This window comes from Vanacampus margaritifer, chromosome 11 (assembly GCF_051991255.1).
Source record: "Vanacampus margaritifer isolate UIUO_Vmar chromosome 11, RoL_Vmar_1.0, whole genome shotgun sequence".
Lineage (NCBI taxonomy): Eukaryota > Metazoa > Chordata > Actinopteri > Syngnathiformes > Syngnathidae > Vanacampus > Vanacampus margaritifer.
Window position 1 is genome coordinate 5,251,414 of NC_135442.1, and position 19,754 is coordinate 5,271,167.

Here is a 19,754-nt window from a genome sequence, read left to right on the forward strand (position 1 = left end):
AAATGGCTCCAAACGATTACTCGATTTTTAAAATAGTTGTCGATTATTTCGATAATCGGTTACTCGATTAATTTTGACAGCTCTACTCACATGTGCCTTAACTACAGTATTTACTCAAATGATTGTGTGTGTGAATGTTGTTCATTCTGTGGTTTTGATGTAACTTTAATGCTTTGACACATTTTCAAACAACTTCATTATGGTTGAGGTCGTGTGTCTTTAAGTTGTATTCCAAACCTTTAAAAATCGTACAACTAGGCAACTTGAGTTAGCATAACCAATAACAGGCCACTCGTACCACAGCTCACAACTTCTCTAATAAGTCAACTGAAGTGCTTTAATTCCCCGGCCTGTAAATGCAATCAACTGGACAAAGACGTGCACGCGTGCCTCTTAAAAGCCGAGCAATCGGGCTAGCGCAGAGAAGCGGGGACGAACGACCGATACCGTGTGTGTGTTCCGGAGCGTCTCCGGTGCAGACCAGAGGAGCCAAAAGGCTCTAGTGCAGATCCATGTTGGAGTGCTTCTGTGCAGACAGTCTCCTCTCAACCCCCCCCCCCTCTCATCCACATTTAAAAACACAGAAAAAAAAAGAAGAGGCGATCAATAAGCCCGTGCGGAGCCACCAGCAGAGACGGGGGACAGATAGTCAAACAAGACTAGACTGGGGGAGGAAGACTCCTTTCAACTTTCATTGTCAAGACTTCCACACAGCTCATCTTGATGCAATGTGTTTGGGATGAAATTATATCGAGGAGGGGTGTGGGGGGGGTGTATGTGGAGGGGATTTCAGGCCGAAAATAACACTGTGGACAGGAGGCTTCTTTTGTTAAAAAAAAAAAAAGCTGAGGCCAAGTCAACCCACATGCTGTGTTGCTTTGCTCCTCATTTAATGCCAGCCAGCAGCAAACTTTCTGCAAAGTCAGCATTTAGTGTATATACAAACACGCATGCACTCACACATAGCAGGCAGCCAGATGCATGTGAGGCTTGAAAAAAAAAAGTATTGACCTTAGCTCCCCCGCTAACCCCCCCACCCCCCATCCCTCTTCTTATCCTACACAGCCAAGCCACCCCCTCGTCCACTTCCTCCACCGACATGGAAGAGTGATGAGCTCCAGACTCTTGCTCAGACTTGAAGTCTATCTTGGTCTCATAACTGCGGTTCCCTTCTTAATGACAGACTGTAACCCGATTCCGCACACAGGCGCGCGCACACTCACACGGGGGGTGGCTGAAAGAAGAAGCTCGTCTGAGCAATTTGACTCATGCGCATGTAAAAAAAGTGGGCCACACAAACGGGGGAAGACAAGAGCACGTACACACACCTCCAGACACAAACATACACACACACACGCAGATAACGGGCGGGCAAGAACCGAGATGACGCACAACACAAGCAAACGTTCAAACTGTCAAGGTGGGCCACACAAACATATAAAGACAAGAACAAGAGCACACACACGGACAGTCCGAAAGACACACCTACAGTACATACTAAGACAGACAGGCAGACAGACACATATGCGGCGAAAGGAAAGACATTACTTACTAAAGACAAATGTCCACAATACCGGTGGGGCACAAAAACGGAAAAACAAGAACGCACAAACACACACTAAGTTTGCTATAAACCCGAGGCTGCTTCGGGTTCAATGATTCAATTACAGTTTCTTAGATTCAAGTTACTGATTAGGACTTTTTTCCCCCTCTTAAATTGATTATGATTTATTTACTGGTTTGCTTCTTTGCATGTCAAAAAAATAGGGAAAATGTTAACTGTTTTCTAGTGCTGTCACTATCGAATAGTTTTAGAATCGATTAATCGATCGATTATTCAATCGATTAATCTAATTCATTTGAATTTTTCCATTAAAGTGTACTACAAACGCACCCCCCCCCCCTTATATTCGTATAGTGACTTTTTTTTTTGGTTGATTTTGTGCTATGTTACCGGTTCGGTCATTGTTTTCCAAAGTAAAAGCAGATGTTTGCAAATGTCTTAGTTTGATTAAACACAGAAGATAATCAGTCTTCTTTCATGAAGGACTACAGAAATCGGTGAGCAATTATTGTGGACATGCTGAAATCAGATGATTTGGACCATTTTCAATAATAAAAAATAAATGGCTTCAAACGATGACTTGATTATAAAATACTTGTCGATTCATTTGATAATTGATTACTTGTCGATTAATCGATTAATTTTGACAGCTCTAACGGTTTCCCAAAGTAAAAGCAGATGTTGGCAAATGTCTTCCGTTTGATGAAACACAACGAAGAGTCGTTTGCGTTCACGGGGGACGACAGAAATCAGAGTTTGATCTGGACTCAAATCAAATGTTTGCATTAAATAAAAGCACTAAACGATTAATCGATTTCATAATCGATTACTATCACCCACAGAAAGTCATGTCCACAATGAGGGTGGGCCATACAAACATAGAAAACAAGGACAGACAGACAATAATAACGGGGTGAAAGAAGGGGGATCCCTCACATAAAGAAAAACGTCACACACTAAAAGTGGGCCACACAAACGCAGAAAGAGCGCACACACACACACACACACACACAGAAGGCCAACCCCCACCACTCTCCGGTTTCTGGAACCAGCCACTTCCCCTCACTATCATACTGTTCCTACCCGACACTGCAGGCTACTTGTGACAGTTAAATTACTCAGTGCGTAGAAAATAATTGCCGTCTGAACCCAAACTCCGCCTACCGCCAACATCATGTTTAGCCACGATACATACGAGTCCATTTACAAGACTCGCTTAAGTTTCTCCTTCGTTTTTGCACTTTGTAAACATTATGGACCAAAAAAACCACAGCTGACGTCATCGACACTGGTTACAACAATTTGACTGAGCACCAAACGAAGCTTTTCAAAATGTGACATCCATGAAGACAACCCGTCCTCTATTGTCTCGGGTACCTGCCAGACTAGTCGGGATCCCGGCCCAGCCTGTCAGACGTCCCTGCTATCAGACTAGCATCAGCTGGCGCTCGATGATGCGAGCACGCCGAGCCCAGACAACAACCGGCAGACTATGAAGTTGTTGTCTGCGGATCATCGACAAACCAAAATAGTCGCAGGCGGCTCCGCATGGGCGGATCAGGAGGCGGAATGATGCGGGTGCAGATTATAATATTTTTTTTAAACAAAACGCTGGTTTAATTGCGAACAATGGCGATATTTTGAGGGAGCCGCGGGGGGAGGGGGAGACGAAGGCCACCGGGCCGAGACGCTGCTCGAGCATCTCGGGGTTTTGTTACCGCATTTGTCTTTGACGTGGTGCATATTTGCATATCAACCGGAATTATGACTATTTCTGATCTTACAGAAATATTTTGAAGACACCTCGAGTGTTGGGACCTCCGGCGGATGATCGCTTTGAACGTCAAAGCGCTACGTGTCTTGCTTGGGGCAACCACGATCCCGCTTGTAAACAGAATCATGGGAAGCAGCAAAACCACAAATCGTTGAACTTATCAGCAACAAATCAGATGCTAACAAACAACAACGAGGAAGCAGAACAAAGAACTTCAGTCTTTCTTTCTTTATCTTAGTAAAAAAAAAGACAGATTTGGAGATTTGGACCGAGGACAGGGAAAGTGGACTGTTGCAGGAATGTGGAAACCGTAGTAAGGTTTCCATCCAATTGTTGAAAATTTTTTAAACAAATTTACTACTGACACGCAACTTATGCCCGTTTCCATCGGTTCTTCTTTTGCAAATATTGAGAGGGGACTCCGACGCTGTAGGGGGCGGTATACATATATGGAGATGTGATCTATCAGTAATTTAATAGAAGAAGACCAGGATGCAACGATGAGGTCGTATGAGTTTTCTTTTGTAATTCTTGATCAACCGTAGCGTTTCTTTGCTGTTTTCCATCTAAAATACAATTAATATTCACTTCTTTAATTAATTCTAAAAAGATTTCTGTTTCGTCACCCCCCCCCCCCCCCCAAACATACCTTACTTTATCAAACGTACGTGTGACGTAATATCCGGTCTTACCAGCAGTTATTTGCAAAAACCTGTTTCCATAGCCAAAATTAGCATTTTCCTTTTTTCGATAAATTTCAAAAATCCACCCGCTCTAAGCGTAAAACTTGTTTGCGAACTTTTTCGAATTTCGAGCATTTCCATTCAGATTTATTTTCACATTTCTTGAAAATTCTAATAAAAATGGGATACTTGTGAGCTATAATGCTGCATGGTCCAGAGCTAATGCTACATTCATTCGAACCGGAAATATTGCAACGCTACGCTGGTCTTGCGCGCGTTTGTTCGCAGTGGGATTTATTTTGCGCCGCAACGGAGGAAGACGATGGATTTCTGCTTCGCTAGATGGCGCTAGCTTTATTGTAGCATTGCTAGCTTGCTTCACACTTCGACAATTAAACATCAAATAAACCGACCGCGCTTCTTCCGCCAAGCAATCTCCTTTTTTTGGCCCGGGTCCCGGTACACGTATCTCGACAACGATTGGCTGTCGCTGACGCGGTGGCGCCAAAAGTTCAATTCAACCAACGCCGGCTAAATGGGCGAAGTAGTGAAGAGGAATAAAAAATATTTGTCCTCTTTGCGTGTTCCAAAACTTGAAGACAGATTTAATGTAAGAAAAAACACCTTTGCAAAAATGATTTTATCTAACAGAGATCTCTGGACACTCAAACAGCCTCTAATTCATCACTTAAACAGGTGGGATTCAGAGCGTCGAAATGTGTCTCTTCCACGTGTAAAATGGCTTCTTATAGTTAAAACCGACCGCCTCTCTTTCATTTGTAGACAAAACATACTCTCTGGGTACTTTTCCATGAGCGATGGCGAAAACAGAGTCAGGAGTGCGTGTTCGAAACGGATTCTGTTCTCAAGGACCAAATGTGTTTTCGCACAAAGCGCTGAGAAGGAACTTTTTTAGACTAAATAGTATGTCCCAGTTTAAGGTCAGATTATACCAAAATCAACACCACCTGCTCTGCACAGGACACAAAACATTTCGACAAGGTTAACACAAAGAATTAAAATGTTAATAATGTGTAACAATGGTTAATATATGAAATGAAGAATTAAAAATGTTATAATATCTATCAGTAGCAAAGCGCTCGCCGGAAAAGTCCCAAACGCGCCGCCTGGCACGCCATCGCGCCGGAAACGCCTCCCCGACTGTTGGTCTGAACGTAGCATAAGACTACAAGCTTGTCAAGTGTAAGAGGCGAATAGCAGCATTTAAAGCCATCTGGAGAAGTTGGAGGTAAGGCTGGCTGACTCCAATCGTAAATGACCATCCTTACATGCGTTAAAACCAAGTTTGGCCGAACAATGGATTCCACGATTGTAACGTGAAAAATCAGTTACCTGAAGCTTAGACACAAATAGAAAAGCAACTGGTCTTCTCCACCAAGAAAAAAAAAAGTAGTTTTCCACTGCTATGGAGTTACCAGAAAAGACAATTAAGCTAGCTTCTTCTATTTCTACTCTTCTGCGTATTGTTCGGCAGTCTGGATGACCCTGCGGCACAATGCTGCCTCTCACAGGGCAGTTTTGGTACTAAAACAGACATCTGGTTTTGGTATGGGGGTCTCAAAACATGCTAACGTTTTAAAGATTGGTCAAGATTAAGCTAACGCAATCCTCAAATCATACGGGGACGCGTTGACGAATCAGCGACTTGAAACGCCAACTGGTCTCGTACTAGCAACTGCTTAAAGAAAAATATCAGCAGCGGCTTGCCAAGTGGACAGCACGCCCAAGGTTCGAGCCAAATCGATTACTGATGACATTTTGTCTGTTAAGTTTAGCTTCACCTGCCGATGTTGAGCTTGAGTGTCTCATCCACATTGTTTGGCAAAGGCTTAAACCACTGCATCAGATGTGTAATCAAGTCCGAACACAATCAAGTAATCCCCAGACATACTTGATTAATGTGTTTGTCTGGCGGCCGTGGGGGGAAAAGAGAGGCGTTGCGCCTAGGGGAGGGAAGCGGGGGCGACGCAATGATGCTAGCAGTCAATTGGAGCACTTGGGTGTGAGACGTTCGCACGTCGTTTAATCAGCACAATTATCTGGGAACGGTTACAGCTGCAATCAACGCCTCCTTAATGAAGTCATTTTCGGCGGGTTTACATGCCAAGCCAGGATTCCCCAAACTTTATCGGCTACCGGTTTACGTTACAAATCTGGTTCCTTCCCACTCGGTAATAGCTAGACTGTGATGATGATTGGTTGTCGGTTTCTTTATGTGTCCTGTCATTGCCCGTTGACCGATCCAGGGTGCCGTCATGCAAAGTTAGCTGGGAAAAGGCTCCGGCACGTCCTGACCCAGAACAAATGTAGGATTCAATTGTTTTAATAAGCCATTTATCTGTCAATTAGCTGTTCAATGAATTTCCAATCCTTTATTAAATAAAAAAACATGATATTATTTCAAACTGACAAATCGATTCTAATGCAGGTCCTGGTTTGGTCTGTAAAATGTCCGAAAATAGGCAGTCTGCTTTTAGGGAGGACTAAAGAAATCCGACAATATTTACTGTTGAGCGTCTAATTCAGATGATTTGGGCAGTTTTAAATTCAACAATGTTTCAAAGATTAGTAATTGATTAGTGATAATTTGTAGAGAGGTCAATTTTGGACAACCTATGTAACAAAACAAGGCTCCTTCATCAATAAAGACTTCATATTACCACTTTTTAGTTTGAAAATAAGTAGTAATTTGGGGGAAACTGTCGTTATGAATTAGGATTGTTTACTGGTACCCGGTCCTTGGTGTATCCTGCCTTGCTCAACAGTGACCCTAATGAGGACAAGTGCAATAAAAACTGCATGCATGACCATAATCGCAACACAGAATGTACATAAATAAATTATCAAAATCATTCAAACATTTTTTTGGGGCATTTGTGAATTGAAGTTCTAGTCCCTGTTCCAAAGTTCCAATTTTAGATCAATATTAAAAATCTAGTTCCTTGCAAAGTGGATATATCCTGTTTTTCAGAATCCCTTTTGAAAATGCATCGATTCTGATCTGTACTGCAAAAAATCCATCATATCAATTCCTATTTCGTTCATAGGAGCTGCCAAATGTAGTGTAAACCAACCCATCCGCCTCCATCGCTGCAGGACTGTGCCATTGTGATGTAAAAAAGTGCCCAGCGTGGGATGATGACAACACATGCACACGATCACGCAGAAACGACCCTCCCAAAGAGAAATGTTTGCATGACAATGCACTCGCGAGTCGCAACTTGTTGCCAACTTAGAAAAAAAAAAAAAAAAAAAACGGCATTATGGAATTAGAACCCTGGTATGTTTTTGCAAGTTTTTTGGCCTTAGGCGTTTATCCAAAAATATCTGAATAATAAATAATAATTAAAAAAAAACATGCCGAGTCGTGTTTTACGTGTACGTGACAACAAGCTTCGTATTTTTACAGGCTTTTGTAGAAGGGAAAAAAGGCGAAATTCTTGGAAGCTCCCTTTCCAAAACTTCCCACCCACATATATATATATACACATAGAAAAAAATATTGACAAACTACGCCATCAGGAAACTCACCTCGTTGGAGTTTGTCTCAAAGTGCTTCAAAAAGCGGTTGTCGAATGAACCGAGGCGTCCATCTCCCGGAGCAGTTCAGCGACAATAGCCAGTCTGTTCGCCCAAGTCCGAGACGCTGCGGCGGCTACGCGGCGCCAACATTTCCCCCTCCCACAATAGCCACAACCACGTCCTGCTCGCTGGCTGGCTCCGGCTTCGTCAAATTCACTTTTCACCTTGTCTCTCCGCTGCGGAAAAGACAAACTACGGACATTTTTTTTTCTCCTTTAAAACGCGGAGTTCGCCTCTTACGTAGCAGCCGTCTGCACTTCTCAAATCACACTCGGAACGAAGGCGGCGAGAAGGGAGGAGGAGCGGGACTCCGTAAGTAAGCAGGATTGACTCAAGCAGGAAGTTTGCTAAAGACTCGGATACCCACAATGCACAGCGACACGCTCAGAGAGCTTCCGGTCCTTTGCTACGCGAACATTTTCAAAATAAAACCATGGGTCATTACCATAATTGTAATGATCCACTGACGAAATTAAAGTAATTGTAATTTTAATAAAAAAAAGGAAAAATAAAAAAAACATGAAAGCACGTGCACTTTCTAAATAAAACGAACTCTAGAATTATTCACTAACTTCAAAAAATTGCTCTGAGGTTTTACTCCTAAAAAATATATATTGTAAACAGTGTGTACTGTATACCGTAACATAATTATGCACGCTGAACACTTAAATACAGAGCGGAGGAAAACTAACATTGAAATCGATTGCAGATAAAGTAACAGCTGAAACAAAATTGTACATAAACAGTGATTCTTACACATTCCACTAGAGAGAGTTCTCGTACACTGATTATAAAAATAATAATAATAACTACACGAAAATAAGTCGTTACTCGTTATAAACTAAAATAACTTAATCCAACTTAAATAAGTGAACTGAAATACAATAGACTAAACACAAAACAAAATAAAAATAATAAACTAAACCTTTCCACTCAGCTAGCTGTAAACTAATCTAAAATCAAGCAAAATTAAATTAAATCAAATCAAAGTAACTAAAATAAAGTAACAAACAAAAATAAACCTTAACAAAACAAAAATATGACAATGAACTGAAATACAACAAATCAATTAAAATAGACTGGACTAAAATAAACAATACACTAAAACAAATGTAAAAAAAAAATAAACTCAAAATTAAATTAAAAACTCAAGAAAAATAAACTTTAAAATCATTAAATTAAAACTAATCTAATTTATGTCCACCTATTCCAATGGTAACCAAACTTTCTTTTTTTTGTCAGCATCAGCCTTCCTGTGTGGAGTTTGCATGTTCTCTTGTGTACTTGCGTGACTTTTGTCCTGGTGATCCAGCTTCCTCCTACATTCCAATAACTTGCATGTAAGGTTGCGTAATTTAAGACTCAATCTTTCTCAAAAGATGTGAACGTGATGGTTGTTTAAATGTGTCATGTGATTGGCCGGGTGTATGAGGGGGAAAAAACACTGTAGAAAACAGAAGGCTGGATTAAATTCAGGGCAGCCATTTAACACCAAGTTTCTTCTGGATGTCGTTTGTTGGCCTACAGTTTAAGTGGATGTGTGATGGCGAGACAAAATGTAAATAGAATTTCAAAAGCCAGAATGCAAATTCAAAAGGACTGTAATTTCGTGTGTACTCACCAGAGGGCACTGTTGTATTTAACCGCTTAAAGACGGCTCTACTACTGTCAGGTTGTTTAAAAAAATAAATAAAATAAAACACATTTTCGCACTGTAATTTTGTGTTGTTCCTCATTGGGTTGCTTTGTATTATTGTTGTACTTTAATCAGAAAAAAAACTATGGAAAAAAAAACAACAAAACGTCATGGTCTGTGTTGTTATTTTCTATTATGTAACCCAGTGGCCTTTAAAAAGCAGATTAGAGCTCGAAATGTGGACGCACACAGACGAGAGACCTCAAGTTATTGTTTACTTTGGCTCACAGCTGGTCTTTGCCGTGTACCTTTCAGGACATGTCACTGAACTGTCACAAACCCTCAATAAACCCCAAAGCAAAGCACTACTGACACAAGACTGTACAGACGCCCGGCCAAAGTGCACGCACATCCTTGGTGCTGCCGTCATAATATGCACTGGAAAAATAAACACGTACAAATGTACACAAATATTTGAGGGGTGAAATCAACATCAACCGACAAAAACCTTTCTCCTTTGTGAACCTGCACTTGGAATTACCTGGATTTCTGTATAATTTGCTCCAAAAACATAATTTGAGCACACACCAGTTTTGAATTGAGTATTCTCAATACTCATTGATAACTCACACAAAAGAGCAATTAATTACAAATTTTTGGATTGCTCAAAGCTGGAAAAGGTCACAATAGTATCATCTCTGGCACATGCTAAACAAAATTTGTTGTCTTTGGGACAAACCATCATCAAAATCTTATCCTAATTGTGAAGTATGGACAAAGGGGGTTGCTTTGCTCACTCAGGGACTGGATGGGTTGCTATCAAACAGAAAAATGACTTCCCAGGTTTAATCGGAACACATTTGATAAAATCCAGTTCAATAATAGGGTTCATTATAATTTTCTTGAAAATGAGAGCCGAACAGCATTGTATGTTGCTAAAAAATCGAAACATTTATCTCGATATAAGCAATTGAGAATGAAATAAACACCAGCAATGCTAACTTTTAGAAGTGTCATGACAACCGCGTCTGTCACAAAAGAAGCAAACCTTTTAAGAACTTATTGACTCTGCTGCTTTGCTAATCAGTCACAGTCCGTAAAAAAAAAAAAGAAGAAGAAAAAAAAGATCTGGTTAATCTACAAAAGGCAAAGTGTCTTAATGATTAGACATAGTGGCATGGAATGTCAAAATAGAAAGTGAATGTTTCTCTCAAATCGGGTGCTAACAAAAACTTCTCCGGCCCGTCAAACCAATATTTTGGTAAATAAACATTTTTTTAAATTATTTTGAGACATCTATCAAAGTGGAACACCCCAAAAAGTGATGCCATTTGGACTCAAAACGCTCTTGGACAATGGAATTCGCTTTTCTCAAAATGTGTTTGGGATCATAAGAAATAAAAGCAAATCCCTAAGACAAAATTTTATTAATTGATAATAAAATAATGAAATAAATAAAATAATGAAATAAATAAAATTCCCCACATTTTTTTTAAAATTAATTAATTAAGGCTAATAATGATAATTTTGAATAATGTCCCTGTCATTTGCTTTTTCTATAAGCAAGGGAGAGAAAAAAAACTCAAGCCCAATGCCAAAAAATGTGGAACACCGAAGAGGTGCAAAACGGTTTTAACGCTATTTCTCCACAAGTGAGTCTGACATAGCGCTCAGTCTTTTGCAGGTTTCCTGTAACTACCGTTAAACACGTATCATATATTATGGAACAAATCTGAATGTACTTGAGTGAGGGCTTTTAAGGTCATATTACACATCCAAGAACATGAAGCAAACAAGGCGATGTATTGCAAAGCGTTCATCTGTTAAGTGAGCGAAATGTTCTCCCAGTCGCTCTAATTTGGTCTGTTTGCATGTCGTGCAGGTTGACATAATGCAGCCTGTCGTTGTGTGACAAGCCCGGGTCAAAGGTTATCTCGGTGTTCCCAGTAAGAGATGAATGTCATAACACGTTTGTTATTCCCCTTTTTCAGAGGACGCGCACACACTAGACCGATCGTTTCCCAGTCGATTGACCCCCCCCCCCCCCCCTCCAAGTTCGGCTGATGTTTTTGATATTTTTCATGTGTGAACGCTACTCCTCCCTTTCCCAGCCAATCAGAGGTGAGGTGACAGGTCACGACTATATCAGCTCTCGTCTCTGGGACCAAAACTTAGTTGAGACATTAGAAGCAGCAGCAGTGATATTTTGTTTGTAAAGTTTGATTTGATCTTCTCGCACTCATGGCACCCATTCTGCTGAACTCCATGGGGAACGACCACAGTGAATACATCAAGTAAGTATTTTTTCAGCTCGCATGCTAAATTATTACGACTATTTTGAGGCTTAAAAAAAAGTTTTCGTTAAAGTCATTCAAATTGTTTTGTTTCTTTGACGTTATTAATCTTGAGAGAGTTTCACAGGCGTGATTACCCTAAAATTGGCATTCGGGCAAAAATTCAAGTTCAAAATATGTCTTTGAAAATTCAGCCCCAGTACATAGTTTATTTTAGTGACATGGAATTTGGTAGATATGCTTATAATGAGGAGACCCACAAAAAAAATTAAAAATGACACACTGGAAATTCACGAGAAGACTGCTTTTTTATATATATATATATATATATATTTTTTTTTTTGCTTGAAGTGGATACTTTAGGGTAATTTTAATAGCGATAAATACATTTGAAATTTGATAGGTATGATCATCATAAGTAGATCCACAAAAAAAGGCTCAAAAAGCAATGTTTGGGAAAACAGTGGAAGTCTGCCATTTTGGTTTGAAGCCACCATTTTAGTAGATTTATCTATAGGATTTTTCTTAGTTCTTAGTTGCCCTTAGCAACATGAAATTTGGTAGGTATGTCCATCATGAGTCGACCCACAAAAAAGTCTCAAGAACCCTTGCTTTGGAAAATACTTCAAGTCTGCTATTTTGGATGGAAGCGGCCATTTTAAATCATTTAGTTGACATGTCTATTGGACTTTCTATTCGAAAATTCAGCCCCTGTTTATGGTTTCCCTTAGTAGTATGAAATTTGGTAGGCATGTCCATTATGAGTAGACCCACAAAAAAATCTAAAATGACACACTGGAAAATACACTTGAAGTCTGCTTTTTTTTTTTTCTTGAAGTGGATACTTTAGGGTAATTTTAATAGCGATAAATTGGCTTCATTTGAAATTTGATAGGTTTGATCATCATAAGTAGATCCACAAAAAAAGTCTCAAAAAACAATGTTTGGGAAAACAGTGGAAGTCTGCCATTTTGGTTTGAAGCCACCATTTTAGTAGATTTGTCTATAGGATTTTTTTTAGTTCTTAGTTTCCCTTAACAACATAAAATTTGGTAGGTATATCCATCATGAATCGACCCACAAAAAAGTCTCAAGAACCCTTGCTTTGGAAAATACTTCAAGTCTGCTATTTTGGATGGAAGCGGCCATTTTAAATCATTTAGTTGACATGTCTATTGGACTTTCTATTTATGGTTTCCCTTAGTAGCATGAAATTTAGTAGGCATGTCCATTAGGAGTAGACCCACAAAAATGTCTCAAGAAGCCATACTTGAAATAACACTACAAGTCCGCTATTTTGGTTCAAAGCAGCCATTTTAGGATCACTAGTTGACATGGCAATTGGATTTTACATTTCAAAATTCAGCCCCTGTTTCTTGTTTCCCTTATAGCATGACATTTGAGTAAAACCATAAAAATGTCTCTCAAGAAGTTGTACTCCAATAGACACTGGCTGGCTGCTATTCTAGTTTGCAAATTTGAAAATTGCAAAATTTGAACTTGAACCACATGTAGCCTACTAGACAAATGGGCGACATGAAACGAGATGAGAAATTCTCCAGATTTTGCCATTGCTTGTAGGCGGAGCTTGGCACAAAGTTTGTTCACTCACCATGGCAGAAAATTATGTAATAATGCCCCCCCCAAATAAGATGATGCTAAGCCAATTAATTTTAACGATCTAATATGTATTATTTCTTTGTTTTAGACAACAGGTCCATGTGAAAAATCCCTACTTGCAAACCCTGGAGGAGGATATTCTCTACCACTTCAGTTTGAGTACCAAGTCTCACAACCTGCCAGAGATGTTTGGTGACATTAAGGTACTGCATTCACAAAAAACAAAACAAAAAAAAAAAAACTCCCCCGGGATGTTTGCAGACAATTGTGATGTCATCTCTTTTCTCGCAGTTTGTGTGCGTTGGCGGCAGCGCCAATCGAATGAAGGCCTTTGCCCAGTTCATCCACCAGGAACTGAACCTGCCCGGTAACCCTGCAGAAGTCCAGGATATTTGCGAGGGAACCGACCGCTACTGCATGTATAAAGTGGGACCGGTGTTGTCTATAAGCGTAAGTACCAGCGCTTATTTTAAGTGTGAGGATCAATCATTGCACTGCGATGGGTTGGTGAGCAGTCCTGGGTGTAGCCATCATAGAAAACATATTAAGTATATCAATTAAGGTCGCTAGACCACAGATTTGCAACTCATTAAATGCCATTGACGGCTATAGACGTACAAAATTCATTTAAACTTTTTCTAGTAGTTTAACATTTTTTCCACTTTTGAGTAGAAAGAGTATGAAAACCTAGAAAAAAAAATATTGTACATTTAGAACAGATATAAAATTTGTGATTAATCGTGAGTTAACTAGTGAAGTCATGCGATTAGTTAAGATAAAAAAATTAACTGTCTGATGCGGTTAAAAAAAAAAAGATTATTATATTATTATTATTAAAATTAGGGGCGTCAGGCGATTAATTTTTTTTTAATCGTAATTAATTGCATGGCTTCACGAATTAACTCACGATTAATCATACATTTTATATCTGTTCTAAATGTACAATTAAAAAAATCGAGGTTTTCATACTCTTGTTAACAAAAGTGGAAAAAAATGTTAAATAGAAATAATTAAAATTAATTTTTGGCATCTTTTTTTTTTTTTTTTTTTAAGGAGAGCTCAGTATTGTTCATTCGATTTGACATCGTCATTGCTCTCCTTTTTTAAAAAAAATAAAAAAATGTTTTTTTCTCTTTTTTTTATTTTTTATTTTTTTAAATATATATACATATATATATATATATATACACACACACACACACATATATATATATATATATATATATATATATATTTTTTTTTTGTATGTGGGTGAGTATGTGTATGTGCGTGTGTGTGTGCGTGCGTGCGTGCGAGCGTGTGTGTATTATATGAATTTTGACATCTATAGCCGTCAATGGCAACGAATGCGTTAAAAGAACTTTTTGGGTCTAAATTTGGGAACCCAAGTTGTTAACCATCTCTTCTGATTTCTGCTGAAAAAATACACCATGCAGATTAATAATGTAACTTTTTCAGCTACAGATCCCTATCAGAAATCTGGTTCTTAATAAAATAGACCAGGGTTTCCCCGAGTGCAATATAGGCCTGGCGGTCCGCCATGTTTTTGAGCCTAGAAACTGCATGGATGGATCCATCCATCATCTAGCTAACTTTTAAAAACAAAACTACGATGAACCTTCGCTATTGGCAGAGACTGCCAGTGAGGCCTTCTTCAAATAACAAAAATCCACAATTAATGGATGAATACCCTAAAAAAAAAGGTCACAATTACCTAAACATGACACAAGATGGCATTTTTTCTATATTAGACATGGCTATGGCGAGACTGCTCAAATACAACCTGATTGCTATTAGGGCTGGGTACCGATTCTAATTTCCTCAATCAATTAAATTTTGCTTCACAGGGGTTCGGTTCCATTCGATTTTTCCCGATTCGATTTGCTAGAAATGGTTAAATAATTCAATAATTGTAAATAAAGATTCTGAATGGTCTTAAAAGTGCAAAAAGTCAGGTATTTCATTAGTTTAAGAAAATACTTTTAAATTCATGTGACCAATAAATGTAAAAAAAAACAAAAAAAAACGATAAGTTACAAAAAAATGTACCTTTGAAATTCTATTTTCTTATGAATTGATGGGAAAAAGGAGATATTAAAATAATGGATTCATGATTTTATGAATTTATATCAGGCTCAAGAAGGAAAATCAATTCGATGTTGATTATTTAGATTTTTTTAAACCCAGCCTTAATTGCTATTCTAAGAAATGTCTGACTGTTTTGTAATTTTATGAGGTTATGATTACATGCAATATATTTTAATATAAGTGCATAGATAGGCATATATTTTTCTAACAGTTTCCCTTAAAAAAAATACAACAAAATTTGCCGATGTACATTACATGCATGAGTAATCTAACCAAAGTGTTGATCTTCCAGCACGGCATGGGTGTGCCGTCCATCTCCATCATGCTGCATGAGCTCATCAAACTGATCCACCACGCCCACTGCAAGGACGTGATCCTGTTTCGTCTGGGAACATCCGGCGGAGTCGGTAAGGACTTTTTCCTCTGCAAACATTCCAAAAAGTCCCTTTGAAGAAAAGTAACGTGTTATCTTGTCCAGGTCTGGCTCCGGGCACGGTGGTGGTGACGGAAAAGGCGGTCGACTACTCCTTCCGGCCCCGGTTTGAGCAGGTGGTTCTGGGTAAAGTGATCACCCGCAGCACGGAGCTGGACGAAGGAGTGGCCAGCGAGCTTCTGCAGTGCTCCAGAGAACTGCAAAACATGCCCGCCGTCATCGGCAACACCATGTGCACCCACGACTTCTACGAAGGTGCGCAGGCGCCGCATGACCCGCTGTTTAAATGTCCTCCACGACAAAGCGGTGAGAATCCTCTTGCTCCTCAGGTCAAGGGCGACTCGACGGGGCTCTGTGCTCCTTCTCCCATGAAGAGAAACTGGAGTACCTGAGGAAAGCGTACGAAGCCGGCGTGAGGAACATCGAAATGGAGTCCACTGTGTTTGCAGCCATGTGTCGCGTGTGTGACCTCAAAGGTGAGTGTACGCTCTAAAAACAGTCGGGTCACAAGTAACCCAATTATGAATGAAAAATGGACCTATCCACTTTATGGTAAGGGTCAATTTGATCCAATTTTCTGGGTTGTTTTATACAAAATTGCCCCATTTTTTGACCCAAAGTTGGGTCAAATTCACCCAAGTAGAGGATTTCCCAACATTATGGGTTGTTATATACAAAATGATACCTTTTTTTTGTGTGGTACAAATCAACCCGCAAGGTTGGGTCAAATTGACCCAAGTAGAGGCTGACTCAACTTTATGGGTGGTTTAACACAAAATGAACTTCTTTTTTTCTTTTGGTGTAAATCAACCCAAAAAGTTGGGTCAAAAGTAGAGGATCAGACCGAATTTTATGGGTTGTTTTATACAAAATGACTCAAGTTTTGAATCAAGGTTGAGGATTTCCCAACTTTATGGGTTGTTATAAACAAAATAATACTGGGTAAATTTAATAACCCACAAAATAACATTTTTTTTTGGGGTGGGGGAGTTATAGACTACACTCTAAAAACTTGGGTAAAAAAAAAAAAAAAACATTAAAAAGGGATCGACCCCACATGGGTCAATTTGGCCCAACTTTTTTGGGTTAGTCATTTATTTAATCCAAAAAGTTGGGTCAAATTCATTATTCAACTAACCCAAAAATTTGGGTCAATTGAATAACCCCCAAAACAACATATTTTGGGGGAGGGTTATAAACTACAATCTAAAAACAGTTGGGTAAAAAAAACACACACAAAAAAAACAATCATAGGTCAAAAAGGACCAACCACCACTTGGGTCAATTTGACCCAACTTTTTGGATTATTCACTTAACCCAACAAGAATGGCTAAATGAATAAATTCATTTTCATGTGGTGACATACTCATGATTTCTTTTTGGGATTTTACTAGCGGCCGTCATCTGCGTCACACTGCTGAACCGCTTCGAGGGCGACCAGATTACGTCCCCTCATGATGTTCTGGTGGAGTACCAGCAGAGACCTCAAGCCCTGGTGGCCCACTTCATCAAGAAACGCCTGGGACATATCGTCTGAAAAGTCCTTGCCTTTTCAATTAATAATGTATATAGACACGACTGATATGTGTATATAATGTACCTAATGTTCATATGTGCTATTTTGACACTTTGCTTTGATTAAGTTAAATATGGTGTAAAATGCATTTAAGTTTGTATTGTGTTACTGGATGTGTCACAGTTTGGTGCTGTTGTTCATAAGGATTATACAAATAATGTGTTTCCCTGGTGGTTAAAATAAAAAGAAGCATTTCTTTGTTTCTATTTCACTTGTGCTGTCATTATTTGAGGACAGATTTGCATATTGTGCTAGTGACCAGGCTGCGGATCTCATTTTTGGTCAAATATTTCCACATGCTTGTAGCAATATATCGTTGTGTGCCTCACTGTGACAGGTGTTGCAACACAGTCATCATGTTGGCGCTTGCTGTCGATGTGATATAAATAAAGTTTTCATGAGCACAAATTGCTGTCTGTGCATTATCGGACACCATTTTTAAAAAATTAAGTATTGAATGTTAAATGATGAAAAATAGCCCAATAATGGCCTATCTGTGGCGCTTTGCATTGTAGTGTTAGCATTAAGCTAACGGAAATGCTCATTGTGTAATTCTCTTTTTGTGTAGTCTGACAATAAACTTCAAGTAGGAGTGGCATTAAACGGCTTAAATTCAAAGATTTTGTTACTTCGAAAGAGGGATATTCATAATTCATTAACATTTCTTCCACCACTTTTGTCACTATCTTGCATCATCCCCAATTGAAAACATTTGGACAGGGAATTATCTTTTTGGGATGAATTGTAATGTCGTTCTCACTTCCTTGTTTAAAACCGGAGTTCAGATTTGGTGTCTCGTTGTGGCGGTTTGGGAGGATTAATATTGGCTGGGACCTCTCGGGCATATTGTGTGTGGTGCTAGCCAGCATCCCTCCGGGCCTGCTCAACCCACAATCTGGGAGCGGCAACAATCTGTACAACAAGAGAAGGCAACAATTTAACTATCACATTCAGCCTGACATCCCATAGTTTGCAAGTCGTTTCATGCTTGATGATTAATCTATCACTCATCTCTCGCTGGTTGGCATTTTAGAGAGAAGTTTCTCCAAGTTAGAAAATCATTAGTCATTGTTGCATAAGAACAACCACAGACTGCGCCGATGGCCTTGAGCTCAAGGCCGGTTAGAACAGTCTGTAAAAATCAGGGCAAACATTGTTTAAGCCGCCAAACAGCTTGCATAATAAATGCCACTGTGCGGGTCAGCGATCATTTGGAAAGACGACGCAAAAACATAATTAACCAAAAAAAATGAAACAGGTGGCGCTTGACAATATTTGGAGCTCAGATATAAGTAACAGTTAACTAATCTTTACCCACAGTAAACAGTTTTTTTTTCTCATCCTGTTGAGTAGTGACTCATGTGATATACCGTTAGAAACCAGTAGAGGGTGATAGTGTTCCGTGTTACCCTCGAGCCTAGTGAGAGAGCGAACTGTTTTGTCGAACTGTTTGGAGTGTTACAGTGACATACAGTGTATACTTTACGGCACTCACAGTTACTTATTCATTTATTTATTTTTTAAATATTTTAAATGCTTTTATTTTTAACATTGTCTAATTTCATTTGTTGACGTACGCGTCGTGTTTTATGCACATTCGCTGATGTAACGGATGCTACGTGATAGGGGTGTGCCAAAATGTTTACTACGGTTCATAATCAATAAAAAATGTTCCACAATCGATTTGTTTTATATTGTCTTGCCCTTGTTTGTGTGTGCCTCAATGACCTGTATAAATTACTGGATAGCCTATAGGCCACTACATTTGAGACACGAGGCCGCCATATTACTCCCAAGAAACGTTTCAAATGTGTTCAAAATGGCATCAAGCTGTAATTTCAAAATTACTGCAACTGGGTGGGAGCTAACTTCTTTTGCTACCAGCGTTATGTAGTGATGGAAGCTTACACCTTATTCGTCTTTGCAGCAGAAGAACGATTCACAGAGACGACTGGCAGCATCTTTCTCTCGCCGACAGGCGTACTTTTATTTAGCACACAACACAAACGTCCGCTCACCTCGAGTCAAGTGCAGAGATGGAGTGAACGTTCGATAACTTTCTGTGACGTCATCTAACGGCGACAACACGTCCCGCGAAGCAATCATACAATACACTCAACACTATGGATCACGTTTGATTTACACGTTTTGTCTTATTAACCACAAGGTGGCGCCAGAGCTATTTTTAACGGAGCAATTCTGTCTTGTCCCTGCATTAGGAAACAATACAATATTATGCAATAAACACTGTCGCGATGGCTAGAGGTGTGTTTGTGCATTGCTGGCCGAAGTGTTTTTGTGTGTGTGCCAATTTGTGTTATTTTAAACGTATTGGTTTTAGTGTGTGTGTGCGTGTGCGTGTCGTTACAGGTTGAAAAATTCATAATTGTAATATTAAGGAAATCTGTTAAGATGGAACGTAAATACTGAATTGAGAAAGATAAGAAAAAAAAACAAAAAACGGAATTACTATGTAAGAAACA

The 19,754-nt window shown here is 39.3% G+C and overlaps 2 protein-coding genes across 2 annotated transcripts in view; one reads left to right on the plus strand and one right to left on the minus strand.

The window, feature by feature from the left end:
* The window catches only part of LOC144060279 (activin receptor type-1-like), a 31,406-nt gene extending 23,431 nt beyond the window's left edge, over positions 1 to 7,975 (minus strand). Inside the window, exon 1 of the mRNA XM_077579650.1 lies at positions 7,574 to 7,975. The gene's annotated coding sequence lies outside the window, so the exon portion shown is untranslated. The remainder of the gene's footprint in view (positions 1 to 7,573) is intronic.
* Positions 7,976 to 11,387: 3,412 nt separating this feature from the next.
* On the plus strand, positions 11,388 to 17,477 carry upp2 (uridine phosphorylase 2). The gene is made up of 7 exons (XM_077580563.1): positions 11,388 to 11,554; positions 13,263 to 13,377; positions 13,466 to 13,624; positions 15,555 to 15,669; positions 15,741 to 15,950; positions 16,025 to 16,171; positions 17,090 to 17,477. Exons 1-7 carry the CDS (start codon positions 11,502 to 11,504, stop codon positions 17,230 to 17,232), a joined length of 942 nt encoding a protein of 313 aa, XP_077436689.1. The 5' UTR covers positions 11,388 to 11,501; the 3' UTR covers positions 17,233 to 17,477.
* Positions 17,478 to 19,754: the final 2,277 nt, after the last annotated feature.

Excerpts from the sequence above, each read along its gene's own strand:
- upp2 (XM_077580563.1), top strand. The coding sequence starts at position 11,502 with ATGGCACCCATTCTGCTGAACTCCATGGGGAACGACCACAGTGAATAC. Across the intron at positions 13,378-13,465 it reads AGATGTTTGGTGACATTAAG|TTTGTGTGCGTTGGCGGCAG; the intron begins GTACTGCATTCA and ends CTTTTCTCGCAG. Across the intron at positions 13,625-15,554 it reads GACCGGTGTTGTCTATAAGC|CACGGCATGGGTGTGCCGTC; the intron begins GTAAGTACCAGC and ends TTGATCTTCCAG.